Source organism: Bubalus kerabau, chromosome 8 (assembly GCF_029407905.1).
Source record: "Bubalus kerabau isolate K-KA32 ecotype Philippines breed swamp buffalo chromosome 8, PCC_UOA_SB_1v2, whole genome shotgun sequence".
Taxonomy (NCBI): domain Eukaryota; kingdom Metazoa; phylum Chordata; class Mammalia; order Artiodactyla; family Bovidae; genus Bubalus; species Bubalus kerabau.
Window position 1 is genome coordinate 79,920,034 of NC_073631.1, and position 27,037 is coordinate 79,947,070.

The 27,037-nt window shown below is 40.2% G+C and overlaps 1 protein-coding gene and 1 long non-coding RNA gene across 2 annotated transcripts; one reads left to right on the top strand and one right to left on the bottom strand.

Annotated features, from left to right (window-relative positions):
• Positions 1–10,910: 10,910 nt before the first annotated feature.
• LOC129659386 (uncharacterized) lies at positions 10,911–13,019 on the bottom strand. Its single transcript, XR_008718057.1, has 3 exons — positions 12,684–13,019; positions 12,282–12,414; positions 10,911–12,099 (listed from the first exon to the last, which is right to left on the bottom strand). It is a non-coding gene; the product is annotated as an uncharacterized LOC129659386 (long non-coding RNA).
• Positions 13,020–13,215: 196 nt separating this feature from the next.
• On the top strand, positions 13,216–25,169 carry LOC129659385 (histone H2A.V). Its single transcript, XM_055590678.1, has 5 exons — positions 13,216–13,369; positions 16,480–16,557; positions 19,228–19,341; positions 23,686–23,815; positions 24,838–25,169. The coding sequence occupies exons 1-5, from the start codon at positions 13,367–13,369 to the stop codon at positions 24,897–24,899; spliced, it is 387 nt and encodes a 128-aa protein (XP_055446653.1). The 5' UTR covers positions 13,216–13,366; the 3' UTR covers positions 24,900–25,169.
• The last annotated feature ends 1,868 nt before the right edge of the window (positions 25,170–27,037 follow it).

Here is a 27,037-nt window from a genome sequence, read left to right on the forward strand (position 1 = left end):
CTTTGCATGAAATGTTCCCTTGGTATCTCTGATTTTCTTGAAGAGATCTCTAGTCTTTCCCATTCTATTGTTTTCCTCTATTTCCGTAAATCAGTTCCTAGTGAGATCTGAGTAAACAAGTCTCCCTCAATCCAGGCAATAGAGAATTTGATTTGCAAGCCTCCTGCCCCAGGCCTTTTACTCCTTACAGGAGACAAGAGAAACTATACTAAGAATGGGATGGGGGGAGGAAAGGGAGGCTCTTGAGGGAGGGGATATACATGTACATAGCTGATAAAAACTTGTACAGCAGAAACTAACACAACTTTGTAAAGCAATTATACTTATACTCCCAATTTTTAAAAATTAAAAAATATATACACTATGCAAATGAACTAAACACAAAAGCTAAAAGCATAAATTAAAAAAAAAAGAAACTGTAGGGACTTCCTAATGGTCCAGTGGTTAAGAATCCACCTCCCAATGCAGAGAACATGGGTTCAATCCCTGGTCTGAGAAGATCCCACATGCCACAGGGCAACTAAGCCTGTGTGCCACAATTACTGAGCCTGTGAGCTTTGGAGCCCACATGCCACATTGAAGATCTCGTGTGCTGTAACGAAGGCCCAACACAGCCAAATAAATAAATAAATAACCAAAACTGTAAATAAAAATGTTCTCCACACAAGAGGTAACTTCTCTTCAACTTCTGTGGTACCCTGGAAGACGTCTCAGTGGACCCAATTAAGGTCTCCAAACTAATTAGCGGCAAGAGTGAACACACATCTAAACTGGTTCTCTCAGCTGCTACACCACAGAGCCACAGAAAGGAGTGCATTCCTGTGCTGGGAGCCTAAGATGACACATGATGAATCCACAGGTATTTCACAAAACTCTGCAGAACTGAGTAAAGTTTCTGCCCAGAGGCAGTTAGATGTAGAAACTGTGGGTCATGTTAATGTTTTCAGGATAAAGTCTCTGAGAACCAAATTTAAAATAGTTCCTCTAGTTTAAAAAAAAAAAAGATAAAAACATACCAGTCTGATTCATTTGTATCAATGACCAAAAATAAAATTCTAGTCTTCTATCAGGGTAAACAGCTTAGGATCCCCATTTCAATCATAAGTACCAGCAGCCCACCCTCTACATGTTAAAATCATGTCCTCATCAGAATACAAATGGTTACAATGTCATGTTGCCAGAGCAGATTGGAATCAGGTACTCACTATGAAATCAGCAACATAAAGCAATATGGATCTGAAAATACCTCTTTTCTATGTCATTTTGTATTTTTCCTATCTTAGGTGTCAAACCAAGAAATAGCCGAGAATGAGCAGTGGTCCACATGCAACTCTAGATCTGGATTCCCACAGGTATTTTATGGAACAGATGTTGGGGAAGATGGAGTGAGGCTCTCAAGCCTATACGTACAGGACTGGCCAAGACACAACCATTACGTGGGCTTCCCCATCTTCTCACCTTCAGGACTCTACCAGGAAGCTGTCCCTAGATGTCCAACCCTCAAAACTGCCTTGTCCTTTGCCTGTTTATTCAGTACCCCTCATAATTGGCGGGCATCATTTTTGGCAGTTATAATCTCCAAACTTTCATCATAAAAATGAATGCAGTCAATTTAACAAGTATGAACAAAAGAGAATCACTGTAAAGAAACAAAAATGAATGTGCTCTCTTCCTTCAAACGCACTTTTGTTTTTTGTTTTTTTGGCTGAGCCATACAGCATGTGGGATCTTCATTCCCCAACCAGGAATCCAACCTGTAGCCCCTGCAGTGGGAACTCAGAGTCTTAACCACTGGACTGCCAGGGAAGTCCCTAAACCCACTTTTTAAGGGTAACTACTGTTACATAATTTAGCATACATCCTTCTGAAATTTTTTGATAATTAAAAAAAACTCAACAGGATTAAATGGCCATCACATTTACATATGTAGTGATATACATTGAAAAAATGTTATATTAACTAAATAGGTTTAATAAGGAGTTCATGTTAGGTACACTGATAACTATTGCCTGTGATATTTTCTAATGTACACACTTTATTATTAAGCTGTGCCACAAAGCCAACAACTCATGGAGAAATTAAATTGAAAAGTAATTTAATTTTCATTATTTTAGGTTCCATCACAGGCAAACACATCTTCTCTGGTGGTAAAACAAAAAACTCTCCAGCCTCTAGGTTTAGAGAAAAATGTCTTTATTCCATGAGGTCTGAAAAATGAGCATTTACTGATTGCATTTCATAGATCTTTTCTACTTTGTGTTTCTCTTTCAGGTAAACAATGTGCATAAAAATTAATAAATCAATAAATGAAGTGATTGGGGATTAACCTGGCAATCCACTGATTAAGACTCTGCCTTTCAAGGAGAGGGCATGGGTTTGATACCTGGTCAGGGAACTAAGATCCCACATTCTGTGCAGTGCAGCCAATAAATAATTTTTTTCAAAAATGAAATGATTGCTGAGAATCCATTCAGCTGAGTAGAGGTACCCATACCCTTAGGTTTTATGTTAAGAGATTACTGTTATGAATAAGAAAACTTGGTTTTGTTATATGACCTATAGTGAAGTATTCTGTTTGTAGATTTAAAAAAATTATACCTATATCTAGCTGCTTCTAATCTTGAAGATTTTGCTCAGAATTAAGACAGCATCTTTATGAATATATAATATCTCCTATAAGAAACCTATATGCAGGTCAGGAAGCAACAGTTAGAACTGGACATGGAACAACAAACTGGTTCCAAATAGGAAAAGGAGTACATCAAGGCTGTATATTGTCACCCTGCTTATTTAACTTATATGCAGAGTACATCATGCGAAACACTGGGCTGGATGACGCACAAGCTGGAATCAAGACTGCCGGGAGAAATATCAATAACCTCGGATATGCAGATGACACCACCCTTATGGCAGAAAGTGAAGAAGAACTAAAGAGCCTCTTGATGAAAGTGAAAGAGAAGAGTGAAAAAGTTGGCTTAAAACTCAACATTCAGAAAACGAAGATCATGGCATCTGGTCCCATCACTTCATGGGAAATAGATGGGGGAACAGTGGAAACAGTGTCAGACTTTATTTTTTTGGCTCCAAAATCACTGCAGATGGTGACTGCAGCCATGAAATTAAAATACGCTTGCTCCTTGGAAGGAAAGTTATGTCCAACCTAGATAGCATATTAAAAAGCAGAGACATTACTTTGCCAACAAAGGTCCGTCTAGTCAAAGCTATGGTTTTTCCAGTAGTCATGTATGGATGTGAGAGTTGGACTATAAATAACTCTGAGTGCCGAGGAATTGATGCTTTTGAAGTGTGGTGTTGGAGAAGACTCTTGAGAGTCCCTTGGACTGCAAGGAGATCAAACCAGTCCATCCTAAAGGAAATCAGTCCTGAATATTCATTGGAAGGACTGATGCTGAAGCTGAAACGCCAATACTTTGACCACCTGATTTGAAGAACTGATTCACTGGAAAAGCCCCTGATGCTGGGAAAGATTGAAGGCAGGGGGAAAAGGGGAGGACAGAGGATGAGATGGTTGGATGGCATTACTGACTCAATGGATATGAGTTTGAGCAAGCTCCAGGAGTTGGTGATGATCAGGGAAACCTGGTGTGCTAGTCCATGGGGTCAAAAAGACATGACTGAGCGACTGAACTGACTAATGAAGTGAAGTCGCTCAGTCGTGTCTGACTCTTTGCAACCCTGTGGACTGTAGTCTACCAGGCTCCTCCATCCATGGGATTTTCCAGGCAAGAATACTGGAGTGGAGTGCCACTGATAGTATAATCCTAACCTTTGCTTTTACAGCAAGCTGAGTAGTTTACTTGGAATAACAAAAGGATTTCCTTATATTTTTGACTTCTCACTGACTACAAGTCAAATTTGAGGAGCCTCAGAATATTGTTTAAAAAGAAATTATAGGGAGTTCCTTGCTGGTCCAGTGGCTGAAACTCTGAGCTCCCAATGCAGGGGATCTGAGTTTAATTCCTGATCAGGAAACTAGGTTCCACATGCCGTAACTAAGACCTGGAACAGTCAAATAAATAAATAAATATTTTAAAAAAGAATTTCTGGTAGTCTTTAGAAAAAGAAATTATAGGCAGGTGGTTTTTTTTTAATAAATAGATGACATTCTATATATTATTTTTAAATTTTTAATTAATCAATTTATTTAATTGTTGGCTGTGCTGGGTCTTTATTGCTGTGTGCAGGCTTTTCCTAATTGTGGCCAGCAGAGGCTACTCCTCGCTGCATGCATGGGCTTATTTCAGTGGTTTCTCTTGGGGAGCACAGACTCGGTAGTTGTGGCACATGGGTTTAGTTGCTCCATGACATGTGGGACCTTCCTGGACCAGGGATCAAATCTGCGTTGGCAGGTGGAGTCTTAACCACTGGACCACCAAGGAAGTCCCTATAAATTATTTTACTTCTTGCTTTTCTTTAACTTTTAAAATAAAGAATGTTTACATATTTCAAAATCAAAACAATATAAAAAGGAAATTGAAAAGTCTTGTTCCTAACTGTCTTCTCTACGCATTTCCATTCTTTCCACAGGTCGTGTTTGCTCTGGACCCTCCCATTTTTGTCTGTTTTCACAGTGTCCCATTTGTCCAACTTTTATTACAAGGTAATATTTATTTCTACTGCTATTAAAATAAGCAGAAATGGGTTTGGAAATCAAGAAGGGTAAGTCCTCCAACTTCACTCTTCTTCAAGGTTATTTTGGCTGTTCTTGCTCACTTATTTTCCCATATGAATTTTAGGATGGTTTCATCAATGTGTACAAAGAAGCATGCTGAGATTCTGGTTGTATCTTTAACTTTATTCACCAGTGTTTTGTAGTTTTCAGAGTATGTCTTGTGTTTCTTTTGTGAAATTCATTCCCAAGTACTTTATTCTGTTAGACGCTGTTATAAATGGAAGTTCTTTTCAGTTCACTCTTTGCTAGTGTATGGAATAAAACTGATTTTTGTATGTCGATCTTATATACTGCAGTCTTGCTGCACTTGTTTCTTAGTTTCAATAGCTTTTTAGTGGATTCCTTTTTCTTGCCTAATTACCCTTACTAGAAGTTCCAGTAAAATGTTAGATAAAAGTGGCAAGAGTAGACATCCCCATCTTGTTCCAGATCTCAGGAATATTATCTTTTCCTATAAGTATGATAGTTGTGGGTTTTTCAGATGACTTGCATCAGGCTAAAGAAGTTCCCTTCTAATCCTAGTTGTTGAATGTTTTTTGATGAGACTATTGCATCTTGTTGAACGCTTTCCTTCCTGCATTGAAATGATCATGTGGTTTTGTCCATTAGTCTATTAATATGGCACGTTATATGGATTGAATTATTAGGATATTGGCCTGTAGGTTTTTTGTTGTTTTGTTGCTGTATCTTTGTCTCTTTTTGATATTAGAGTAACACTGGCATCATACAATGAATGTGGAAATGTTCCCTCCTATATTTTGGAAGAGTTTGTGATGGATTGGTATTCTTTTTTTAAAAAATTGATTTAAAAGTATTTTTGGCTGCACTGGGTCTTTGATGTTGTGAGAACTTAGTTGCTTCAAGGCGTGTGGGATCTTCCTGGACAAGGGATCAAAACTACGTCCCCTGCATTGCCAGGCAGACTCTTAACCACTGGACCCCGACAGAAGCCCGGTATTAATTCTTCTTTAAACATTTGATAGAATACAACAGTAAAGACTGGGCTTTTCTCTGTAGGAAGTTTTTTTTTTTTAATTGGAGGATACATGCTTTACAATGTTGTGTTGGTTTCTGCCACATAACAACTTGAATCAACCATAAGTACAGATATATATATATATATATATATATATATATATACACACACACACACACACACACACAGAGATAGATACATAGATAGATAGATAGATAGATAGATATCTCCCCTTCCTCTTGTGCCTCTCCCACCCCACTCCCCATCCCACCACTCTAGGTCATCACAGAGCATAGGGCTGGCCTCCTGTTGGAAGATTTTAAATCACTAATTCAATTTCTTTATTTGTCATAGGTCTATCGATTTTCTATTTTTTTCTTGAGTAAGTTTCAGTAGTTTATTTCTTCCTAAGAATACCCATTTCATCTAGGTTATTTAATTTGCTGGCACACAGTTGTCCAAAAGGATTCCAATAGTCCTTTTTATTTCTGTAAGCTCAGTAGTGATTTACCCTCTTTAACGTCTTAGTAACTTGAATCTTTCTTCTTTTCTAAAGATTTGTCAATTTTGTTGAACTTTACAAAGAGCCAACTTTTGATTTCATTTTTTCCTATTGATCTTATTCTCTATTTCTGTGTGTGTGTGTGTGTGTGTGTGTGTGTGTGTATGTTAGTCGCTCAGTCGTCTCTGACTCTTTGAGACCCCATGGGTGTAGCCCATCAGGCTCCTCCATCCATGGGATTCTCCAGGCAAGAATGCTGGAATGGGTTGCCAATTCCTTCTCCTTTTTTTTTTTTTCCTAATCTTTATTGTTTTCTTGGTTCTGCTTGTTTTTTGTTTGCTCTTTTTTTAAAAAATATTTATTTATTTATTTTTGGCTGTGCTGGGATTTTGTTACTGTGGGCTTTTCTCTAGTTCTGGTGAGTGGGGGCTACTCGAGTCACAGCGCACAAGTTTCTCATTACAATGGCTTTTCCCACTGCGGAGCACAGTCCCTAGGCCCAGGGGCTTCAGCTGTTACAGCTCCCAGGCTCTAGAGCACAGGCTTAGTAGTTGTGGCATTCAAGCTTGGTTGCTCCGCAGTAGTTTGGGATCTTCCTGGACCAGGGATCAAACCTGTGTATCCTACATTGGCAGGCGGATTCTTTACTACTAAACCACCAGGGAAGTCCTGCTCTTCTTTTTTGTCTTCCTGTTTAGGTAAGCAATGAATGTATATTGTACAAATTCAAGATGACCCGTTTTTGTAAGGAAACTATTTTCCTGTAAAAATATTTATTGTCCCTTTCCTTTACTTTGAATTTGTTTCAGTGTAACCCACTTAGGGGAGGGGCAGATGTAAATGTGAACGTAAAATAAAACAAATGTGGCCATGAATTAATGATCATTACAATTGTATGACATTGTACATCAGGTTCATTTTACTATTTTCTTTACTTTGTATATCTTTAACTTTCCATAATAAAAAGTTAGAAATATATATATATCTCATCAGATCAGATCAGATCAGTTGCTCAGTCGTGTCCGACTCTGCGACCCCATGAATGGCAGCACGCCAGGCCTCCCTGTCCATCACCAACTCCCCGGAGTTCACCAAGACTCACGTCCATCGAGTCAGTGATGCCATCCAGCCATCTCATCCTCTGTCGTCCCCTTCTCCTCCTGCCCCCAATCCCTCCCAGCATCAGAGTCTTTTCCAGTGAGTCAGCTCTTCGCATGAGGTGGCCAAAGTACTGGAGTTTCAGCTTTAGCATCAATCAGGGTCCATTCGGTGTGCAGAAAACATACCAATTATTTGAACAAAGAGTACTAACAGAGTACTACTGTTAACTGGATATGAAGTTGTTAACTGCTAAATGGTAAAAAGAGAACTCTAAGGTGTCATGGAAGTTAACAAATAGCTACCCTGAAGAAACAAAGGGAACGCCTTAGAAACCTAGAGGAAGGGCCCCGTGGAGCTAGAAAGAACTCAAACCTCTGGGAAAGGAGCTGGTTGCTGGTAAAGGGGGAGGGAGGAATGAGACTGGTTTCTCAAGTGTTGAGAAAGCTAATTTAGCTGCTTTTACAAAAGGAACTGCTGCTGCCAGAGTAAAGAAGCACTGCGTGGGGGATGATGCTGAGGAACAGAAAGCAGCAAGTCCCTTCTTCCTCCACTCTTACAGTTTCCCTCTAGTGCTCCTAACGGGCAAAGCCTTAGCAGGGAAGCAGAAGGCAAAGCAGAAATGTTTGCAGAGTCCCAGCCTCAGAATCACAAAGCTCAATGTAGGTAGGTGGATACTGCATCCTGACTGACCTCATTAGAATCTGACAGCTTCTGGCTCATGTAAATGGCTGCCCAGCCACTGGGATCTGGCATTAACCTCCAGGAATATTTTCAAAAATAAAAAGAATTTGTCCTATAACTAGAGTGACTAAAAGAAAATTTCTGTCTCTTAACAGCTTTATATTATTTGAGGGGAGTACTGCAGTGTTAAAGGGGAATTTAAAATTAAACATAGAAATTAAAAACTCCTGGAATCTATGTAATGATTAAGACCCTCCTCTCTAAAGGCTAAAATATTTCTACTATACTGACAACATTGGTTGCCTATCCAGAGGTAAAATGGATAATTGGGTAAGGGATGGGAAGGGTCTTTTCACTGTATATCCTTCGAACCTTTAAAATATTGTACATGTGAATATATTGCCCTATCAAAAACTAACTAAATTTTTTCAGAGAGACACCATCGTCTTATATCAGGCTTCCCAGCAGACTCTGAGGCTTCACTGGGGTGGCTCACTAGTAAAGAATTTGCCTACAATGCAGGAGATGTGGGTTCGATTCCTGGGTCAGGATAATCCCTTGGAGAAGAAAATGGCAACCCACTCCAGTATCCTTGCTTGGGAAATGCCATGGACAGAGAAGCCTGGCAGGCTACAGTCTATGAGGTCGCAAGAGTCCAACACAACTCAGTGACTAAACAACAACCCCCAGATTCTAATTTACCTTCATGAAGTTTACTGTGATTCCACAGTGATATTCTTGGCAACATTATTATGAGAAAATGAAGGAAATAGGATTAAGTAGAGGGAGAAGTTGAACTGCCACACAGTTCAAACACTGGTGTTAATCACACAGAAAATTCTGGACCTGAAATGACCCTTTAGAGAGTTGTCCCAAATTAAGGCAAAGCAGCTGGGCAACTATCTCACTTTACCAGTCCTTGGAAGGAGGCTGCCTGCTGAAAAGGGGTTAAACTTGGGTGTTGCAGCTCATTTTGAGCAAGTACAATTCCTCGGAGGAGACTACTAGGCAATAATCAGTCAACACTGAACTATAGACCATAGTTTATACTATACCAGTGGTTCTCACATTTTAGTGTGCACCACATTCCCCTGAAGGGCTTGATGGGCCCCACCGCAGTTTCTGATTCAGTAGGTGTAGGCTGGAGGTCAGAATCTACATTTCTCACAAGTTCTAGGTGGTACTGATGCTGCTGTTTAGGGATCACATTTTGAGAACCAATACTGGGGCTTTCCAGGTGGCTCAGTGCCAAGCAGGAGATGGGGGTTTGATCCCTGGGTCAGGAAGATCCCCTGGAGGAGGAAATGGCAACCCACTCCAGTATTCTTGCCTGGGAAATCCCATGGACAGAGGAGCCTGGTGGGCTACAGTCCATGGGTTGCAGAGTTGGACACAACTTAGCAACTAAACAACAATAGCACACTGTGCCTTACTGGGTTAAATCTAGCAAAGGTGAATAATTTGTTAATGTTTGGTAGTTTATAATTTATAGATGCTAATACTTAAGATTCTCTAGTTAGATGTGCTCCTTATGAGTCAATACTGCCTTCCTTGCAACCCCAGTTCACTGTAAACTAGATTTTATTCACTAACACACTTGCTTCATAGAGTTAATAGGCAGTTTTTCTATTTACAGATGTCAGAAAACTTGCATCCATTTTCCCTAAGTCTGTGGGCTTCGATGTATTTAATTCCTAAACAGGATGTATAAATCACTAAAGAGATTACTATTGTCTGTGATGAGAACCAGTTTCTTTCAACCTGATTCCATTTTCATCAAAATGTGAATCAATGAAATGGAGAATGGCAAGTGAGAAAATGAACTTCCTGTTAAGGAAAGAAATTAATATTTACTGGCTATTTATTACATGCTACTGCTAAGTCACTTCAGTTGTGTCCGACTCTGTGCAACCCCATAGACGGCAGCCCACCAGGCTCCCCCGTCCCTGGGATTCTCCAGGCAAGAACACTGGAGTGGGTTGCCATTTCCTTCTCCAATGCAGGAAAGTGAAAAGTAAAAGTGAAGTCGCTCAGTCGTGTCTGACTCTTCAAGATCCCATAGCTGAAGCCTACCAGGCTCCTCTGTCCATGGGATTTTCCAGGCAAGAGTACTGGAGTGGGTTGCCATTGCCTTCTCCAATTTATTACATACTAGGTACCTTTTTATACATCATTGAATTAGTCTTAATTCAAAACCTGTAAAATAGGTTTTGCTATTCTCAGTTTTACAAATGACAAAATAGATAATATTAAATCCCTCACCCAGATCACACAACTAGTAAGTAAGGAGTTTGGATTCAAACTCAAATCTTTCCACAGACCACACTGCCTATCTAAAAATTAGTTCTTTTCATTTGCCAAGTGACATTTTCAGGGTACTAAGTACTGTACCAAGCAAAGAGTGACAACCAAGGGAGATCAACACAATTGAGCATGACAAGGACTGATGATAGCAGAATATACTAGGTGATACAAGGCATCCAAATCAGGGCTGTCAAGGAAGACATACTGAAGAAAGTGATATTTAGGTTGGCCCTTGAAGGATGATTAAAAGTTAGCCAAAAAGAAGCTAAGATGGAGGAATGTTCCAAGCAAAGGCATGAGCAAAGGCAAGATTGAGTTTCAGGGGTGGTAAGGAGAAGAAACAAAATCTGAGATGAGCAAAAGCCAGAAAAATGTAGGGCTTTTACACCATGCTAAGGATCTGGATTTTATTCTAAAGTCAATGAGGTTAAAGGAAAATATATCAAGAATTGTATTTAAGAAAGAGTGAAGTGAAGGAAGAAAAGGACAGGACATTTGTTAAGAGGTTTTTGCACTATTAAGGTGGAAAATGGCAAATGCTAAACTGCTGCTGCTGCTGCTAAGTCGCTTCAGTTGTGCCCGACTCTGTGTGACCCCAGAGACGGCAGCCCACCAGGCTCCCCCGTCCCTGGGATTCTCCAGGCAAGAACACTGAAGTGGGTTGCCATTTCCCTTTCCAATGCATGAAAGTGAAAAGTGAAAGTGAAGTCATTCAGTCGTGTCTGACTCCTAGTGACCCCATGGACTGCAGCCTACCAGGCTCCTCCGTCCATGCTAAACTAAATCAGTGTTAATACACAGGGGTGGGGGTGGGGCAGAAGCCAGATTTGATATTCAGAAAGTAGAGGGATCTGGATATAATTGCAACAGCCACACCAGCTTGCTTTTAAAGTCCCTTCATTGTGACAATTCTTTCTCACCTTAAGAACCTTTATACTTGCTTTCTTCTTCACAGAACACTGCTAAATTACACCTTATGAAGAGAAATGAATGACAGAGGATGAGATGGTTGGATGGCATCACTGACTAAATGGACATGAGTTTAACCAAGCTCAGGAAGATAGTGAAGGACAGGCAAGCCTGGCATGCTGCAGTTTATGCAGTCACAAAGGGTTAGACACCGCTTAGGGGCTGAACATTGTAAATTACATCTCCTCCACTTCTTCTCTCAAAACACCTTGTTCTTTTCCTACTATGCACTTGCATTTATTATAATTCACACATTTGACTGTTTACTTCTTTAAGATCTCACCCCTGCTAGCAAGGACTGTTAGGGCAGGGACAAGTCTATTTTGCCAATCCCTGAATCCCAAGGACCTAGCACAGTGCCTTCAAACAGTGCCAACAAACCACTAGGTGACTGGTTGATGGTGAAGTCACAGATGGATGCCTTGGCAGACGTATAATGCCATCCACTGAGGCCAAAAACACGAAAGGAGGAGCAGCAATTAACTAAAAATGGTTATTGCTTACTGAATTGACTCCCAACTCTTGCACCTTTTCAGGGTTCCCTCCCCCTGTCTTCAGGCACCTCCTTCCTCACGTTCATCTACACCTTCACTCATTATTTTTCCAAACACTCTCACTCCAACCAGTCCATTCTAAAGGAGATCAGTCCTGGGTGTTCTTTGGAAGGAATGATGCTAAAGCTGAAACTGCAGTACTTTGGCCACCTCATGCGAAGAGTTGACTCACTGGAAAAGACTCTGATGCTGGAAGGGATTGGGGGCAGGAGGAGAAGGGGACGACAGAGGATGAGATGGCTGGTGGGCATCACCGACTCGATGGACGTGAGTCTCAGTGAACTCCGGGAGTTGGTGATGGACAGGGAGGCCTGGTGTGCTGCAATTCATAGGGTTGCAAAGAGGCGGACACGATTGAGCGACTGAACTGACTGATATTTTTCCAAACTCTTATGTAGAAGCTCTGCCTTTTCCTCTCCTGGAACTCGTTACATTTCCTTAGAGACTCAGGGGTCCCTCCACCCAACATGTTACTTCTCCATATCAGAAGAGAATTCTCACTTTGGGATAGGATCTGCCCATCTGGTATACTTCTGAAATTCCGGCCTTGGTAAATCCCGCCAGAACAAAATCTCCGCGGGGACCATCGGCTCCACACACCAGGAACGCTGCCCGGCGCGGTCACTGCAGACAACTGTGAAAAGAAGCAAAGGTTCCTAACTGCAGCGGGTGAGAACTGGCCCGGAGCCTGGGCCTGGGACCCGGCAACCAGGGGCGGTGCGGTCCGGGGGATGATCAGGCCAGCACACCGCCTAGGGGCTGCCGCGGTTGCGGGGAGTGGGGAGCAGCCGTAGGCTGACAAGTGAGAAAGCCCTGCTTCAAGCCGGTCCCTCAGCTTCGCAGCGGGCGCGGGGACTCCAACCCCATTTCCGAATTTCTCTCCCTTTGCAACGAGCATCTAACCTAAGGCCAACGGGAAGGCGCTGCGGAGAAGGGCTGCCAGGCCTGGAAATAGTGCCCACCGCGGAGCGAGTCCCCGCTAGCACAGAGAAATCCTCGGAATCTGTGAAAAACCACGAGGAGAAACAACGAACACGACCGTTTCCTTCCCAATCAAATCTCAGAAATCCTAGAGTCGACGCTGAGAAAGAGCGGGAAAGCCCGCGCAGCCACCAATCTGTCCACCCATTGGCCAATCGCGCTGTCTTTCCCTAAGGTCCGCCTCCCTTGCTCGCGGGCGATGTTCTTATCGGCTGATTTCCGCCAGCCTTCAGCTCTCATTGGTCAGCTCCTCCGTTCATCAGGTTGGGCCTTGTAGACAGGCGGAGAACGGCGTCTGGCTCCGCCCCCAGTCGCGCACAGGCGCGTCTGTGTAGGAGTAGGAGGCTCCGCCTCCGCGTGCCGTGTGCAAAAACAAACAGCCGTTAGGGAGGAGGGGCTGAGGGGCGGGGCCTGGTTAGAAGGAAGTGCGCGATTGGGCAGCCGACAGGGTTCAAACGAGCAAGGCGAGCGGGCATTGGCCGGGGCGGCGCGAGGCGGGCCCCGGTTATTGTCCGGGCTCTCGCGGCCGCGGCGGCAACGGCGGTCGGTGCTGCGCTAGCGGCGGCGGCGGCTCGGCGGGACCGAGGGCACGAGCGGCCGAGACCATGGTGAGGGCTGCGGGGCGGCCGGGAGGGCGGCGATGGCCGAGTGGCGCCGCTACCTGTTGAGGCGGCGGGCGTCAGGCGGCGACGACATCGGTGGGGCGGGCGTCAGGCGCCCGGGCTGCCAGCGGTCCCGGCCTCGCTCGCCGCGGCGCCGGCGCGAATCGAGGTGCGCGGGCTGAGGCCGGGTGTCCATGAGCAGGACAACCCTCGCGGCTCCACAGCACCTCCGCTGCTGCTGCGACTGACTTTGAGTCCTAAATTGTGCGTTGGTAAGAAAAGTGCGGCTTTTTAGAAACGCGAATGGAGGGAACCGGGCTCCTTGTGAAGTTGAGAGGGAAAGGCGTTGGAGGGGGGCCGTGCCCTGCGCGGGAGTGAAGCAGTAAAGCCGAGGCGATGAGTGGTGTCCGCCCGAGCGCCCTCCGGAGACAGCCCTGCCAGAGGCTGAACCACAAACAGAAATTGTGGTTATTGTGACGTTCTCGCGTCTTAGATCTGGAGTCGACCTTGCGGATGGTAGCACCCGGGCTCTGTAACTTGTTGTGCCGTTAACGGAAGCGCTTTCACAGGCAGACTCTGGCATAGATTACATCTGTTCTGTAAACTGATTTGTTCGAGCCGACAATTCTCGTGATGCTTGCTGGTTTCAAAAGGTGTCACTCATTTAATCTCTAGCAACCTACCATATACTGGCTGTCCCTTTACCAGCAGCTAAAAATACATACACGTTCGCATGGCTAAAAATACAGGAGGCGTGGAGTTGTCATTCTTGTTTTGAAATTTTAAACGTGATGGGAAGTGAACATCTATCTGTTAAACAAATTTGCAACTTGCTTGACGTCCAGTTTGCGACTTTTTCTGAATGAAATATACTCCATTAGCCTCCATAGGCATATTTTCTACCTGGATATGCTTACTTAGCCCAGGTTAATACTAACTCAGTTTTCAGAATAAAAAATTTTATCGTTCTTGTATTTTGTTTCTCAGCAAACGTATTAAAATGATTGTGCGAAGTTGGGAGGGTGTGTTTATAGACTTTGAGGAGGTTGTGAAACGAAAGTATTCATTTACTATGCAATTTTATATTCACAAGTTTAATTAAAATTTTGTTTTTGTTGAGTATAAGAAATGTATCTGGACTCTTCCAAGCCACGGAAATAGTCATTTAATTTACTGAGATTTTTAAAAACTGATTTCCTGCCTACTTCCTTAAAAAACAAATAGGTTATACAGCAAATGTAATGGATTTGAAACGGTAGGGATAAAATTGCTTAAGATAAGTAAATTGGGAAACCTGAGGAGTTTTGCAGTTAATAACTTTTTTATTGATAACTGTGTGTTTCATAATTCAGTCATAGAGAAATAATGATTATAGTTTTACCCTCATTCATTAGTTGAGATGTTTCTTACGTTTTACATCAGGGCAAATAGAGCTGAAAAGATTTATTTGAAGAATAAGTGAAAACACATGGTTACTTGAACGACCTCAGAAATCCAAAGATGATGCAGTATCTTTTTCTTGTATAGCAGTATGGTCAGAAATTATTAAAAATATATGAGGCATTCTTGTAGAAATCTAAAGATTTTCAGTTCTCTTTGTTAAACTTAAATCAGTCTCTCTTGCTAGATTATTAAATTTAAGAAAGATACTAATTATTCATTTTTTGTTCCTGCTCCTAACAACTGCCAAGGCCTTTTATTTTTTTCCCTTAAATATAGATTTGAGAGATAAACATTGGCTCAACTGAAACATGGGGTATGGGGCATACCTAGTTGATTTTTAGTCTAAAAAATAAAAGCATTACAAAAGGGATATGCCATTTCTACTTCACAAATACCCTCAAACAACTGGCCAGTTTTGTAAACTGATTTTTTTTTTTTTTTAAACAGACAAGAAATAGATTTAAATAGTAAAATCGAGCAGTTCAAAAGGGATTATTGGTTTCCTTCTCAAGTCAGATCCTTAGTATTCCCTCCCTAGTAGCAAATAACTTTTCTGGTGTGTTGTGTGACCTTCTAGAAATGTATGTTATACACATACTCTGCAGTACCTCATTTTTACATAAACAAAAGCTCACTGCGCTTGCACATACCTTGCCTTTTACCCAAATATGTATTGTGATTTCTTCCATATCAGCACATGTCTATAATTCATTTGTTGAAATGGCTGTATAATATTCCATTGCATTTATATACTGTGTCCTATTTGTGAACATTCAGGTTATTTGAGAAACATTTCTATCATTTGAAAGTGTTTTTTCTTTAACTCCTTAAGAATAAGTTTGAATGTCTTTTCTTTTTTTTAAACACACATAACAGTGACCATTTTGCAATTTTTTAAATGCCTGCCAAGTCTCTATTCCATCCTCTTCCCAGCCTCTGGCAGCCACCCTTCTGCCTTCTGCTTTATGTTCCTGTGATTTTGACTAGGTAGGTCATGTTAAGTGGAATCAGACATATTGGTCCTTTTGCAACTGGCTTATTTCACTTAGCATCATGTCTTCAAGATTTATTCGTGCATTAGCATGTATCAGAATTTCCTTCATTCTTACAGTATGTACCACAATTTTCCATGATGGACATTTAGGTTGTTTCTGTCTTTTAGCTGCTATTTATAATACTGCTGTGAATAAAATAGCAAATAGTATACAAAATATATTTGAGTCCCTACTCTCAATTATTGAGTATGTGCCTAGAAGTGCTAGATCATAAGGTAATTCTGTGTTTAATTTTTTGAGGGTTTTTTTTTTTCTCAAGATGGTATTTTTTTTCCTCTCAAAAGAGGTAAGTTGTGAATATTTCTATGGAAATGATAGATGCTAACATTTAAAAATTATTTTATTATAAACTATTTCTAACATAAGAGTTACATTGATGAATATTCTTCAGTCTGAAATTTGAAAAATATGTTCAAATTTTTAGAAATCTCATTTTAAATAAATATTTAAGTTTTGATTTCGTCTTTATATAAATCAATAAATGGTGATATGGCATGTATATTTAAAATTGAAAGAGATTTTTTTTAACTATCTAAAATAAAACTAGAAGAAATTTTGTTTCCTAGATATTTTTGAAATAGCATTTTTGATTCTTCATCTGGAACTTTTTTCACTTAGGCTGGAGGCAAAGCTGGAAAGGACAGTGGGAAGGCCAAGGCCAAGGCAGTGTCTCGCTCACAGAGAGCTGGGCTACAGGTAACCGATTCATTATTAAATTAATTTCTTAACAGTTGTAACTCATGACTCAAATGTTTCTTTAATTACAAAAATGTATTATTGACCTCTGATAGTGAAATTAATTGGTCAAAATATAAACAACAAAGCAACTGCCTTTTAATTTTTACTCTCTTCTAAGCAGCGACAAGTTAGGAAAACATCTTAGGCAAATTTGGTGATTTTGTGGTCTTAAAATCTGTTATTTCTAGATAATAATTATGTTTCTAGTACTTTTATAAACTATCATATTGAAGTGAGTATGCTGTTGCTTTCATTTTGAAGAAGGTGTTTGTAGTGGTATATCAGCTTTCAGGATGAAATAGAAGAATGGACTGTCCACTAGTCCTCTGAGTCTTTCCCCAATACCTTCAAATGTAGACTAAGTTATATATACTCAAGAACACTAGATAATTTCAAATTTTATATATATGAATTGCTGCAACTTTAATCCATAAACTCAAATTTTTCTGGATGAGTAAGAATTAATTGCCTTACATATAAGAGATACTTTTAAACAGGAAAGTTTGAAGGCCAGACTATAAGGTAGTGATGGAAAATTTTTAAGGAAGAAGATGACATTTTCTGAATGGTACTGAAGGAAGTGGGGGGGCAAGAACTTACCCTTTACGGGTACTTTCTCTGTTTTGGAGCATCATGCAAATATCAATTAGAATTTATTTGAGGGAATTCCTTGGCAGTCCAGCGGTTAGGACTTGGTCCTCTCACTGCAAAAAGCCCGGGTTTGATCCGTGGTCAAGGAACTAAGATCCTGCAAGCTGCATAGCCAAAAAAAAAACAAGTGGAATTTATTTGAAGTATCCTTACCTTGAAGTTGCAGGTGGAAGACAGATTACAGGTTATTGCAGTGGTTTAGGAATAAGGTAACGCATACTTGAACTTACATGTGTGTGTGTGTATGTTGGTTGCTTAGTCGTGTCTGACTCTTTGCAACCCCATAAACTGTAGCCCACCAGGCCCCTCTGTCCATGGGATCCTCCAGGCAAGAACACTGGAGTGGGTTGCCATTTCCTTCTCCAAGAGGAACTATAGAAAGAAAGAAAGTAAAGTTGCTCAGTCGTGTCCGACTCCTTGCAACCCCATGGACTGTAGCCTACCAGGCTACTCCATCCATGGAATTTTCCAGGCAAGAGTACTGGAGTGGGTTGCCATTTCCTTCTCCAACTTGAACTTGAGTGGGATGTAAAAGAATAGAAGGCATGTATATGCTCCTAAAAAATGAGAGGAGAGGTACAGGTTTGAGAGGAAGGTCAGAAGTTTCTCTAAGGCCTAGACCCTAAGGAGAGTTTGTAGTAGGAGCAAGTTATAAAATAAAAATTTAAGTGGAATCATTTGGAAATTCCAGTAAAATATCCATGTGAAAATATCCAAAAGTTGTAGATTTGAGTCTAGCTTTCCAAGAGAAGTGATCAAAAGAATTACAAATTTAAAATCACTTAAGTAAAATGGGTAGTTTGTGATATGGATGAGTTTCCTCAGTAGTGCTTGAGAAAAGAACAAAAAGGCATTGGTGGACTCCTCATCGTATTTGACATATTTGAGTCAAACAATGAAGACTGAAAAGTAGTCAGTGTTAGAACTGTGTAATCCCTGTGGCCTGAGAAGAATGGTTTTTGAGGTCCTCTGTGTCAGACAACATGTCAATCACTGAGGATCTAAAAGGGAGTAAGGCATAGATCCTGGTCTTGGGGGCCTTAGAATTAGGGAAGGAATGTAAATAGAACAGTCATGCATTTTCTTCTGAAACACGCAATCTGGAAGTGGCTAGTAGATTTGATAATTAAAATGTTATTGCTGATCTTTAAGAATGGTGTTTAACAGAAGCCAAGTTTGGATTGGGAGAAAATGGGTGACAAGAAAGAGGTTTCAAGTTTACTTTTAAATTTTGCCTTTGGAAAGGAATGTTTAGACTGTAACTGGAGGCAGTTACAGTAGACTAGACTAGACGTGTAGAGACCTTTGAACTGTGCAGAAAAGGAGCCAGCAAAAAGGAGGTAATCGAGTTGTTAAATGATGGAGCAGTAACAGGATGAGGAAGGTCCTTAAAGTCGGGGGGTGGGGTGGATGTAGTCAGAGGCATAGATAAGTGGGATTAGGGTACTGTAGAAATAAGAAAGTACCTATTCTCATAAAGTAGGAAGTCACAATGTTGGTTTTCTTAACTATCAGGTTACCTCTTGAAACTGAGGAAGGAAGAATAAAGTTGGGGCCTAAAGAAGGTGGTAGAGGTTCATAGTCACATGAGCCTGTTATGTGAAGGAATTAATTAAATAGAAATACGGTTATTAGGCCCTGTGGAATGTGCAGTTGGTGACTATACTGCATAGTTTCTCTTTATTTTGTATAATGACTCCATATTATGCAGGAATTAATTTGTAAAACTGTGTTTTTTGTTTGTTTTTAAATTCTGTCTTCAGGGGGTGTAAAATTAGGCATGACCATTTGGGGCTAATTATTAGGACATACTAACTTACAAGCCCGAAGAACTGTTAATTGGCAAATAATTTTGGCTTCTAATAAGTGTAACCAAGTTTTTTATCTTGATTTACTTATGTCATTCGGCTGTTCGTTATGTTCAGTTACGTGATGTTAAAACTTCAGTGTTTCCCGTTTTGATGGTCTCTCTTTCAGTTTCCCGTGGGCCGCATCCATAGACATTTGAAGACTCGTACCACGAGCCACGGAAGGGTCGGTGCCACTGCTGCAGTGTATAGTGCTGCAATCCTGGAGTACCTCACCGCTGAGGTTAGTGGTGGAAATAATTATGTGTTGGAATCCCAGAGTTGTCCTAGACATAAATGGCTGAAACCCATGGAATATGAGTTTGAAACAAAAAGACTCACTCTTGTTAGTTTCTTTTAATAGCAGTTTTTAGATGGATCTTATCAGCCAGTACTAGTGTCAAACAGAACTTTGGTGTGCTCACTTTTAAAGTTAGGACGATAAAGGACAGAAATGGTATGGACCTGCTGCCGCTGCTGCCAAGTCGCTTCAGTCGTGTCTGACTCTGTGCGACCCCATAGACGGCAGCCCACCAGGCTCCGTCGTCCCTGGGATTCTCAAGGCAAAAACACTGGAGTGGGTTGCCATTTACTTCTCCAAGGCATGAAAGTGATAAGTGAAAGTGAAGTCGCTCAGTCGTTTCCGACTCTTTGCAACCCCATGGACTGCAGCCCACCAGGCTCCTCCACCCATGGGATTTTCCAGGCAAGAGTACTGGAGTGGGTTACCATTGCCTTCTCCTACCAGAAGCAGATATTAAAAAGAGGTGTCAAGAATGCAGGAGAACTATACAAAAAAGATCTTAATGACCCAGATAACTGCGATGGTGTGATCATTCACCTAGAGCCAGACATCCTGGAACGTGAAGTCAAGTGGGCCTTAGGAAGCATCACTATGAACAAAGCTAGTGGAGGTGATGGAATTCCGGCTGAGCTATTTCAAATCCTAAAAGATGATGCTGTGAAAGTGTTGTACTCTGTATGCCAACAAATTTGGAAAACACAGCAGTGGCCACAGGACTGGAAAAGGTCAATTTTCATTCCAGTCCCAAAAAAAGGCAATGCCAAAGAATGCTCAAACTACCATACAATTCTACTCATCTCACACCCTAGCAAAGGAATCCTCAAAATTCTCCAAGCCAGGCTTCAACAGTACATGAACCATGAACTTCCAGATGTTCAATCTGGATTTAGAAAAGGCAGAGGAACCAGAGATCAAATTGCCAACATCCTCTGGATCATCAAAAAAGCAAGAGAGTTCCAGAAAAACATCTACTTCTATTTCATTGACTATGCTAAAGTCTTTGTGTGGATCACAACAAACTGTGGAAAATTCTTCAAGAGATGGGAATACCAGACCACCTGACCTGCCTCCTGAGAAATCTGTATGCAGGTCAAAAAGCCACAGTTAGACCCTACATGGAACAACAGACTGGTTCCAAATTGGGAAAGGAGTACATCAAGGCTGTATATTGTCACCCTGCTTATTTAACTTATATGCAGAGTACATCATTTGAAATGCCTGGCTGGATGAAGCACAAGCGGGACTCAAGATTGCCAGGAGAAATATCAATAACCTCAGATATTCAGATGACACCACCCTTATGGCAGAAAGAGAAGAACTAAAGAGCCTCCTGATGAAAGTGAAAGAGGAGAGTGAAAAGCTGGCTTAAAACTCAACATTCAAACTAAATCATGATACCCGGTCCCATCACTTCATGGTAAATAGTTGGAGAAACAATGGAAACAGTGGGAGACTTTATTTTTGGGGGGCTCCAAAATCACTGCAGATGGTGACTGCAGCCACGAAATTAAAAGATGCTTACTCCTTGAAAGAAAAGCTATGACTAACTTAGCGTATTAAAAAGCAGAGACATTACTTTGCCAACAAAGGTTCATCTAGTCAAAGCTATGGTTTTTCCTGTAGTCATGTATGTATGTGAGAGTTGGACCTTGAAGAAAGCTGAGCACTGACGAACTGATGCTTTTGAACTGTGTTGTTGGGGAAGACTTGAGAGTCCCTTGGACTGCAAGGAGGAGCAGGCCAGTCAATCCTAAAGGAAATCAGTCCTGAATATTCATTGGAAGGACTGATGCTGAAGCTCCAATAGTTTGGCCACCTGATGTAAAGAACTGACTCATTGGAAAAGACCCTGTTGCTGGGAAAGATTGAAGGCGGGATGAGAAGGGGATGACAGAGAATGAGATGGTTTGATGGTATCACAGTCTCAATGGACATGAGTTTGAGCAAGCCCCAGGAGTTGGTGATGGACAGGGAAGCCTAGAGTGCAGCAGTCCATGGAGTCGCAAAGAGTAGGACATGACTGAGCGACTGAACTATACCAGCTGAGCTACCAGGAAAGCCTGAACTGAGCGTCAGTAATCCATATTTTTAAGTGACTTGACAAACAAGTGTAAAATAATTTAAATACCATACTGCTAATTAAACAAATTCTGAACTATGTATATAAGCAGTAGGTGATATTTGTGGACTTCACTAATGGTCCGTCCAGTGGTAAAGACTCTGCACCCCCCTGCAGGGAGGTTTGATCCCAGGTCAGGAAAGATTCCCAAATGCTGGGCATCATGGCCAAAAAAAAAAAAGTATTTGTAAAGTTACAGGATAACTCTTAGTTAATAAAAATTTAAAGTGAAGTAACGTTTTACCAGTGTGATCATACATTTTTTTAATGTTATATTATTAATTTGGCTGCACTGGATCTTCATTGCAGTACATAGGCTTCTCGTTGCATTGGTTTCTTTTGTTGTGGAGCAGGGGCTCTAGGGTGCACAAGCTTCAGTGATTTTGGCACATGGGCTTAGTTGTTCCACGGCATGTGGAATCTTGCCAGACCAGGGATCAAACACATGTCCCTTGCATTGGCAGGCGGATTCTTCACCACTGAATCACCAAGGAAGTCCATCACAACTCTTATTATGATGATATGATGACATGAAATTTGGTAAAAGACTTAATCAATCCTGGTGCTCTTTGTGGTTGTACACATAAATTGGTCTATCTTAACTCAGTTTGACTTTTCAGGAAATTAGATAAGTTATTTGGACAAAAGTTCTTAATTCATGGACCATCACTTCCTCCATAGTAATCTCTCCTAAGTAAAACAAAAGGGACATCATGAGACTCCTTCAACTGCATTCCAAACCAGGAGAGTAATTTGAGTAGCAAGCAAGTCAAGTGATAGAGTTAGCCAGTCTAGTAGAAGCAAGGGGAAGATTCTTACTTGGGAAAGATGTGCTTGGGAGCTAGGTTGAAAGGTTTAGGTTTAACCTGTGTGTTAATTATCACTGCTGTCATTTCATTAACTTTACCAAATCATTTGTTTTCCCACTGGAGATTTACCATTTACTTTAACATTGATAGTGTCAACTTTATTGTGTCACAAGGAGGGATTTTTGTGTTGGTAATATTTTTGTTGGTACTAGTTAGGAGCCTGTCTCCTCTATCACTTTTATATCAGTTTTTATTAATATTTGTTTAGCTGCAGGCTTTTCAGAAAGGTATGCATTTTGTTCATTTATGTGAAGATACAGGCTTCTGCTTCAGAACGTTCATGTCCCATCTGAATTCCCATTTTCTTTATTCTTACGAACTTTGATTACGACTTTTTAGGTTAAGATTAAATAATAAAGTAAATATACACATTCACTCACACACACAAGCATATACACATATATAATCAACACGTATCTTCCAGATATCTAAGTTTGGGGTTTTAGAAGTAAAGGAAATACTGAAATCTGAGTTTGGAGGTAATTAACTTTTCAGTGTTTGTTTCACACTAGAATCACTTGCAAAAGCTTTCAAAAGATGGTGGTGCCTGACCTCACCTCAGTCTACTCAGAGTTGCAGAGGAGAATGGAATAGAGAGTGCTGGTGGTTTTTAAAGCATACTGATTGTTCCATATGTATACCAAGGCTTTCCACCACTCTGCTTAAATCAGGAGGCTCTGTGGAGTTAGTTTTGTATTGTTTCCATCAAAAGTTTTATAATGCCAGTACAGTCTATGGAGGAGAAAAGAGAAATGCAGTTTTATGGCTAGCTGGGACTTTGAAATTACTCTTGCTGAAAATTCCCATTATAGAATAAAGGGCTTCTGGCATACCGCCTACATATTATAAAGCCCAGCGGTGTTAGAAATTCTGAATAAGGAATTATCTTTATACTTTTAAACTTTTCTACAAGTCGTAAGCAATAAATTCCAGCTGTTAAGGGCTATGAAAAATTAGACTACTCAGGTATATTAAAATATAATCATTTTCTAGATGTTCACAATTAGAATCTTGGCTAAGGGATAATAACACTTATTTCTTGCTATAGAAGTTGATGATTTTTGCTCATTTCTAGTTATTTTGCAGAGAATTAATATAAAAGGACCAAATGAAGTACTAAGAGTTCCCTAACATTACTGTAGAAATTTGGAAATAAATTATTGTTGGTTTATTTATGTATCTTTTGTGTTTTATGTGTAGATGCTACAGTGATCTTTTAGCTATAATTGCAAGTCTAAACAGAATCCTTAAACACTTCACCCTTGTTTGATATGCTGTCTCATGGGTGCTTTGTAGGTGCTGGAGCTGGCAGGTAATGCATCCAAGGATCTCAAAGTTAAGCGGATCACTCCACGCCACTTGCAGCTTGCAATCCGTGGTGATGAAGAGTTGGATTCTCTTATCAAAGCTACCATAGCTGGGGGTGGTATGTATTATTTACTCTTCAACGTAGACTGTTATTGGCCTTTATGACTAATACGTAATTCAGATCAGTGATCCAGTACTGAGAACATAGAAAGTTAAATTCCAAAAGTGTTAAGTCTTACTATTCTAGGCTTCTTCTCATGATCTGAATATTTCTTCTCCACATACAATGCTGTTATTAAAAGGAAGTTTTTCAGCTAAATTTCATAGATGAGATTTGAAACCAAGTGTTTAAAATATTTCCTGTATCCTTTAAACTGTGTTTGAAAAAAATCATCTTGAGAAATTGCATAATGTGGTGCTCTTGAAAGTCAGACTTAGGGTAACTGAATGAGTCAGAATCAGTGAAGGTGAGAAATAAGTTGGTGGTTCTTCATCCTTTTTGGATTACATTTGGAGAACCTCTTGAAAGCCGTGGTTACTCTTCTCAAAAACAAAAAAACAAACAAACCAAAAAAACCAAAATCACACCATTTTACATACAGTTTTAGAGGGGGTTCCCAGACCCCAAGATGAAGATCCCTTGGTATAGATACTTAAGTAAACTTCATTCTAACAGAAAAACAAATACCGTATATTAACACCGTATGTGGAATCTAGAAAAATATTACTGATAAGCCTATTTGCAGGGCAGGAATAAAGATTCAGACATAGAGAATGGATTTGTGAACACAGTAGGGGGAAGGAGAGCATGGGAGGAACTGAGAAAGTAACATTGACATAGATACACTACCATGTGTAAAATAGATGACTAGTGGGAAACTGCTGTATAGCACAGGGAGCTCCGCTCAGTGCACTGTGATGACCTGGTGGGGTGGGAGGGAGGCTCCAGAGGGAGGGGATATATGTATCCTTAGAGCTGATTCACGTTGTTGTGCGGCAGAAACCAGCACAGCATTGTAAAGCAGTTATCCTTCAGTTTAAAAAAAAACACCTTCACTCTTTGTGAATTGCTCTTTGGGGTTGAGGGCCTGAACTGATAAAGTTTTTCTGCTAATACAGTTTCATTTCATTTCATTCTAGGAGTGATCCCTCACATCCACAAGTCTCTGATTGGAAAGAAGGGACAGCAGAAAACTGCTTAGAGAGCTGTCGTAACCAGCCCTCTTCCTCCCTGTCACTGTACTGTAACGGGACAGAATAAATAATGGGGTTATGTGGAATTTTTAAAACAGTTAAATGGAAAACCATAGACAATTACTGTAGACATGATAAAAGAAACATTTGTACGTTCTTAGAATCGAAGTTTGATAAAAGTACCTTTTCATGTGGCAACAGTTGTGTTGATTGGCTAGGTTTCTCCCTTGTGTTTTATACAAAAATGGAATTGATAAACCATTTTTTAAAAAAAATAACTTGTCTCAAAACTGTTCTGTTTGTGCTGTGTTGGAAATATTTTGCTCATCCTTTGAAATTTTTAATATTTCAAACTGGTTATATATTCAGAAAAATTAGAAATTGGGAATCAGCTTCTATCATTGATACCATATTATATTGGATCTTAGATGCTACCTATTTGTAGTATGTACAATTATTTTACATACCACTAAAGAAAGAAAAACTGCCAATTAAACCATGATATGCCATCAATTATAAGATGCATCCAAATTTCAGATCTTAGAATATTTCAAGAACTGATGAAATACGAGTGAAATTATTTGAATTAAATGAGTACTTACTATATGACAGGTTCTGTACTAAGTGCTTTACTGATGAAATTTTATTACCCCCATCTTAAAGGTATGGAAGCTGAGGCTCACAGATGTTAAATGGCTTGCCAGAAAACATTTATCCAGTAGATTGAAAAAGGCAGAAGTAGGATACAAACTTAGATTTGGCTGACTCCAGAACCCACACACTTAAACCTAGAATTGAAGTGAAGGTTATGTAAGTTGTCTGCTTTTGGCTTAAAATTCAAGCTTTTAGTGATCTTTTATTGGTACAGTAATATTCAGTAATTTGTACAATATTTTAAAAATATTTTTGTCAGTTTCTAAGTACTGTTGTAAGATTTAAGTTAATGTACCAGTTAATGGTCCATCAGGAAATTATATTTTTTCTGCCTGGAAGTCTTCATTGACAATGGAAATTCTTGAATGTTTTCTAATACAATACCAGTACAAAACTCTCATTTTTAAAAACTTATTTTATTATGGAAATTTTCAAAAATAAAGAGAATAGTATGATGAACCCCCGTGTACTCATCCTCCAACTTCAGCAGTTATCCTGTGGTCAATTTTGTTTTACCTATATCCCTCCTCAGCCCTCATGTTGATTAGTTTATCCTGTTCCAGGCATGAATAATTTTCATATCTACATACTTAAGTATGTGTCACTAAAGAAGGGGTACTTTTTAGACTATAACCACAATACCATTATTTTAAGACAGCTAAGACATTTTGTAATACAAATATCCAGTCAGTATTCAAATATTCCTGATTGTTTCCTAATTTTACAGTTGGTTTGTTTGAATCAGGATCCATACACTATGTCTCCATTTTACTGATAGCTCTTCAGTTTCTCTTTATAGGTCTCTTTTTTTTCCTTAAAATTTAATTTTTGAAGAAACAGTTCTATAGGATTGTCTCTAAGTGTGGATTTTACTGAATCTTGGCGCACATTTTGAAGAAGCTTCTATACTGAGAAGATCTACAATTATCATGTGTGAAGTTTTGTAGTTTTTAGAAAACAGGAGCAATAGAAAAGAAGGCAAAATAATCTTAACAGAATTACTAGAGTTTTAATAGAGTTCTCTGGAGAATTGCTTCAAATTTTGGTAATGTAATTATTTGCTATGTCCTGTATTCCCAGGATTGTATTTTTGTTTTCTAATGGAAGAAAACTAGAGCAATTGGCCCAGGTTCTTTGGGCCTCAGCCTCACGTTTGGTCCATCTTGCTGCATCTGTATACCACTTCCTCCTCCTGGCTTGTTGTAAAGTGTGTCCCAGCCATCAAATTTCATCTATTGTACCTTCACAGGTAACTAGGAAGGGTTTATGTGTGTGTGTGTGTGTTACATGTTTTTTTGTATGTGTGTGTGTGATTTTTTTTTTTTTTCCCTGACACTGAGTGGCATGCAGGATCTTAGTTCCCTGACCTTAGTTCCCTCAGGATGGACCTGAGCCCCTGCTTTAGGAGCATGGAATCTTAACCACTGAACTGCCAGGGAAGTCCCAATAATAATTTGAAGTGAGCCAAATTTGGTCATACTTCAGAATCCAT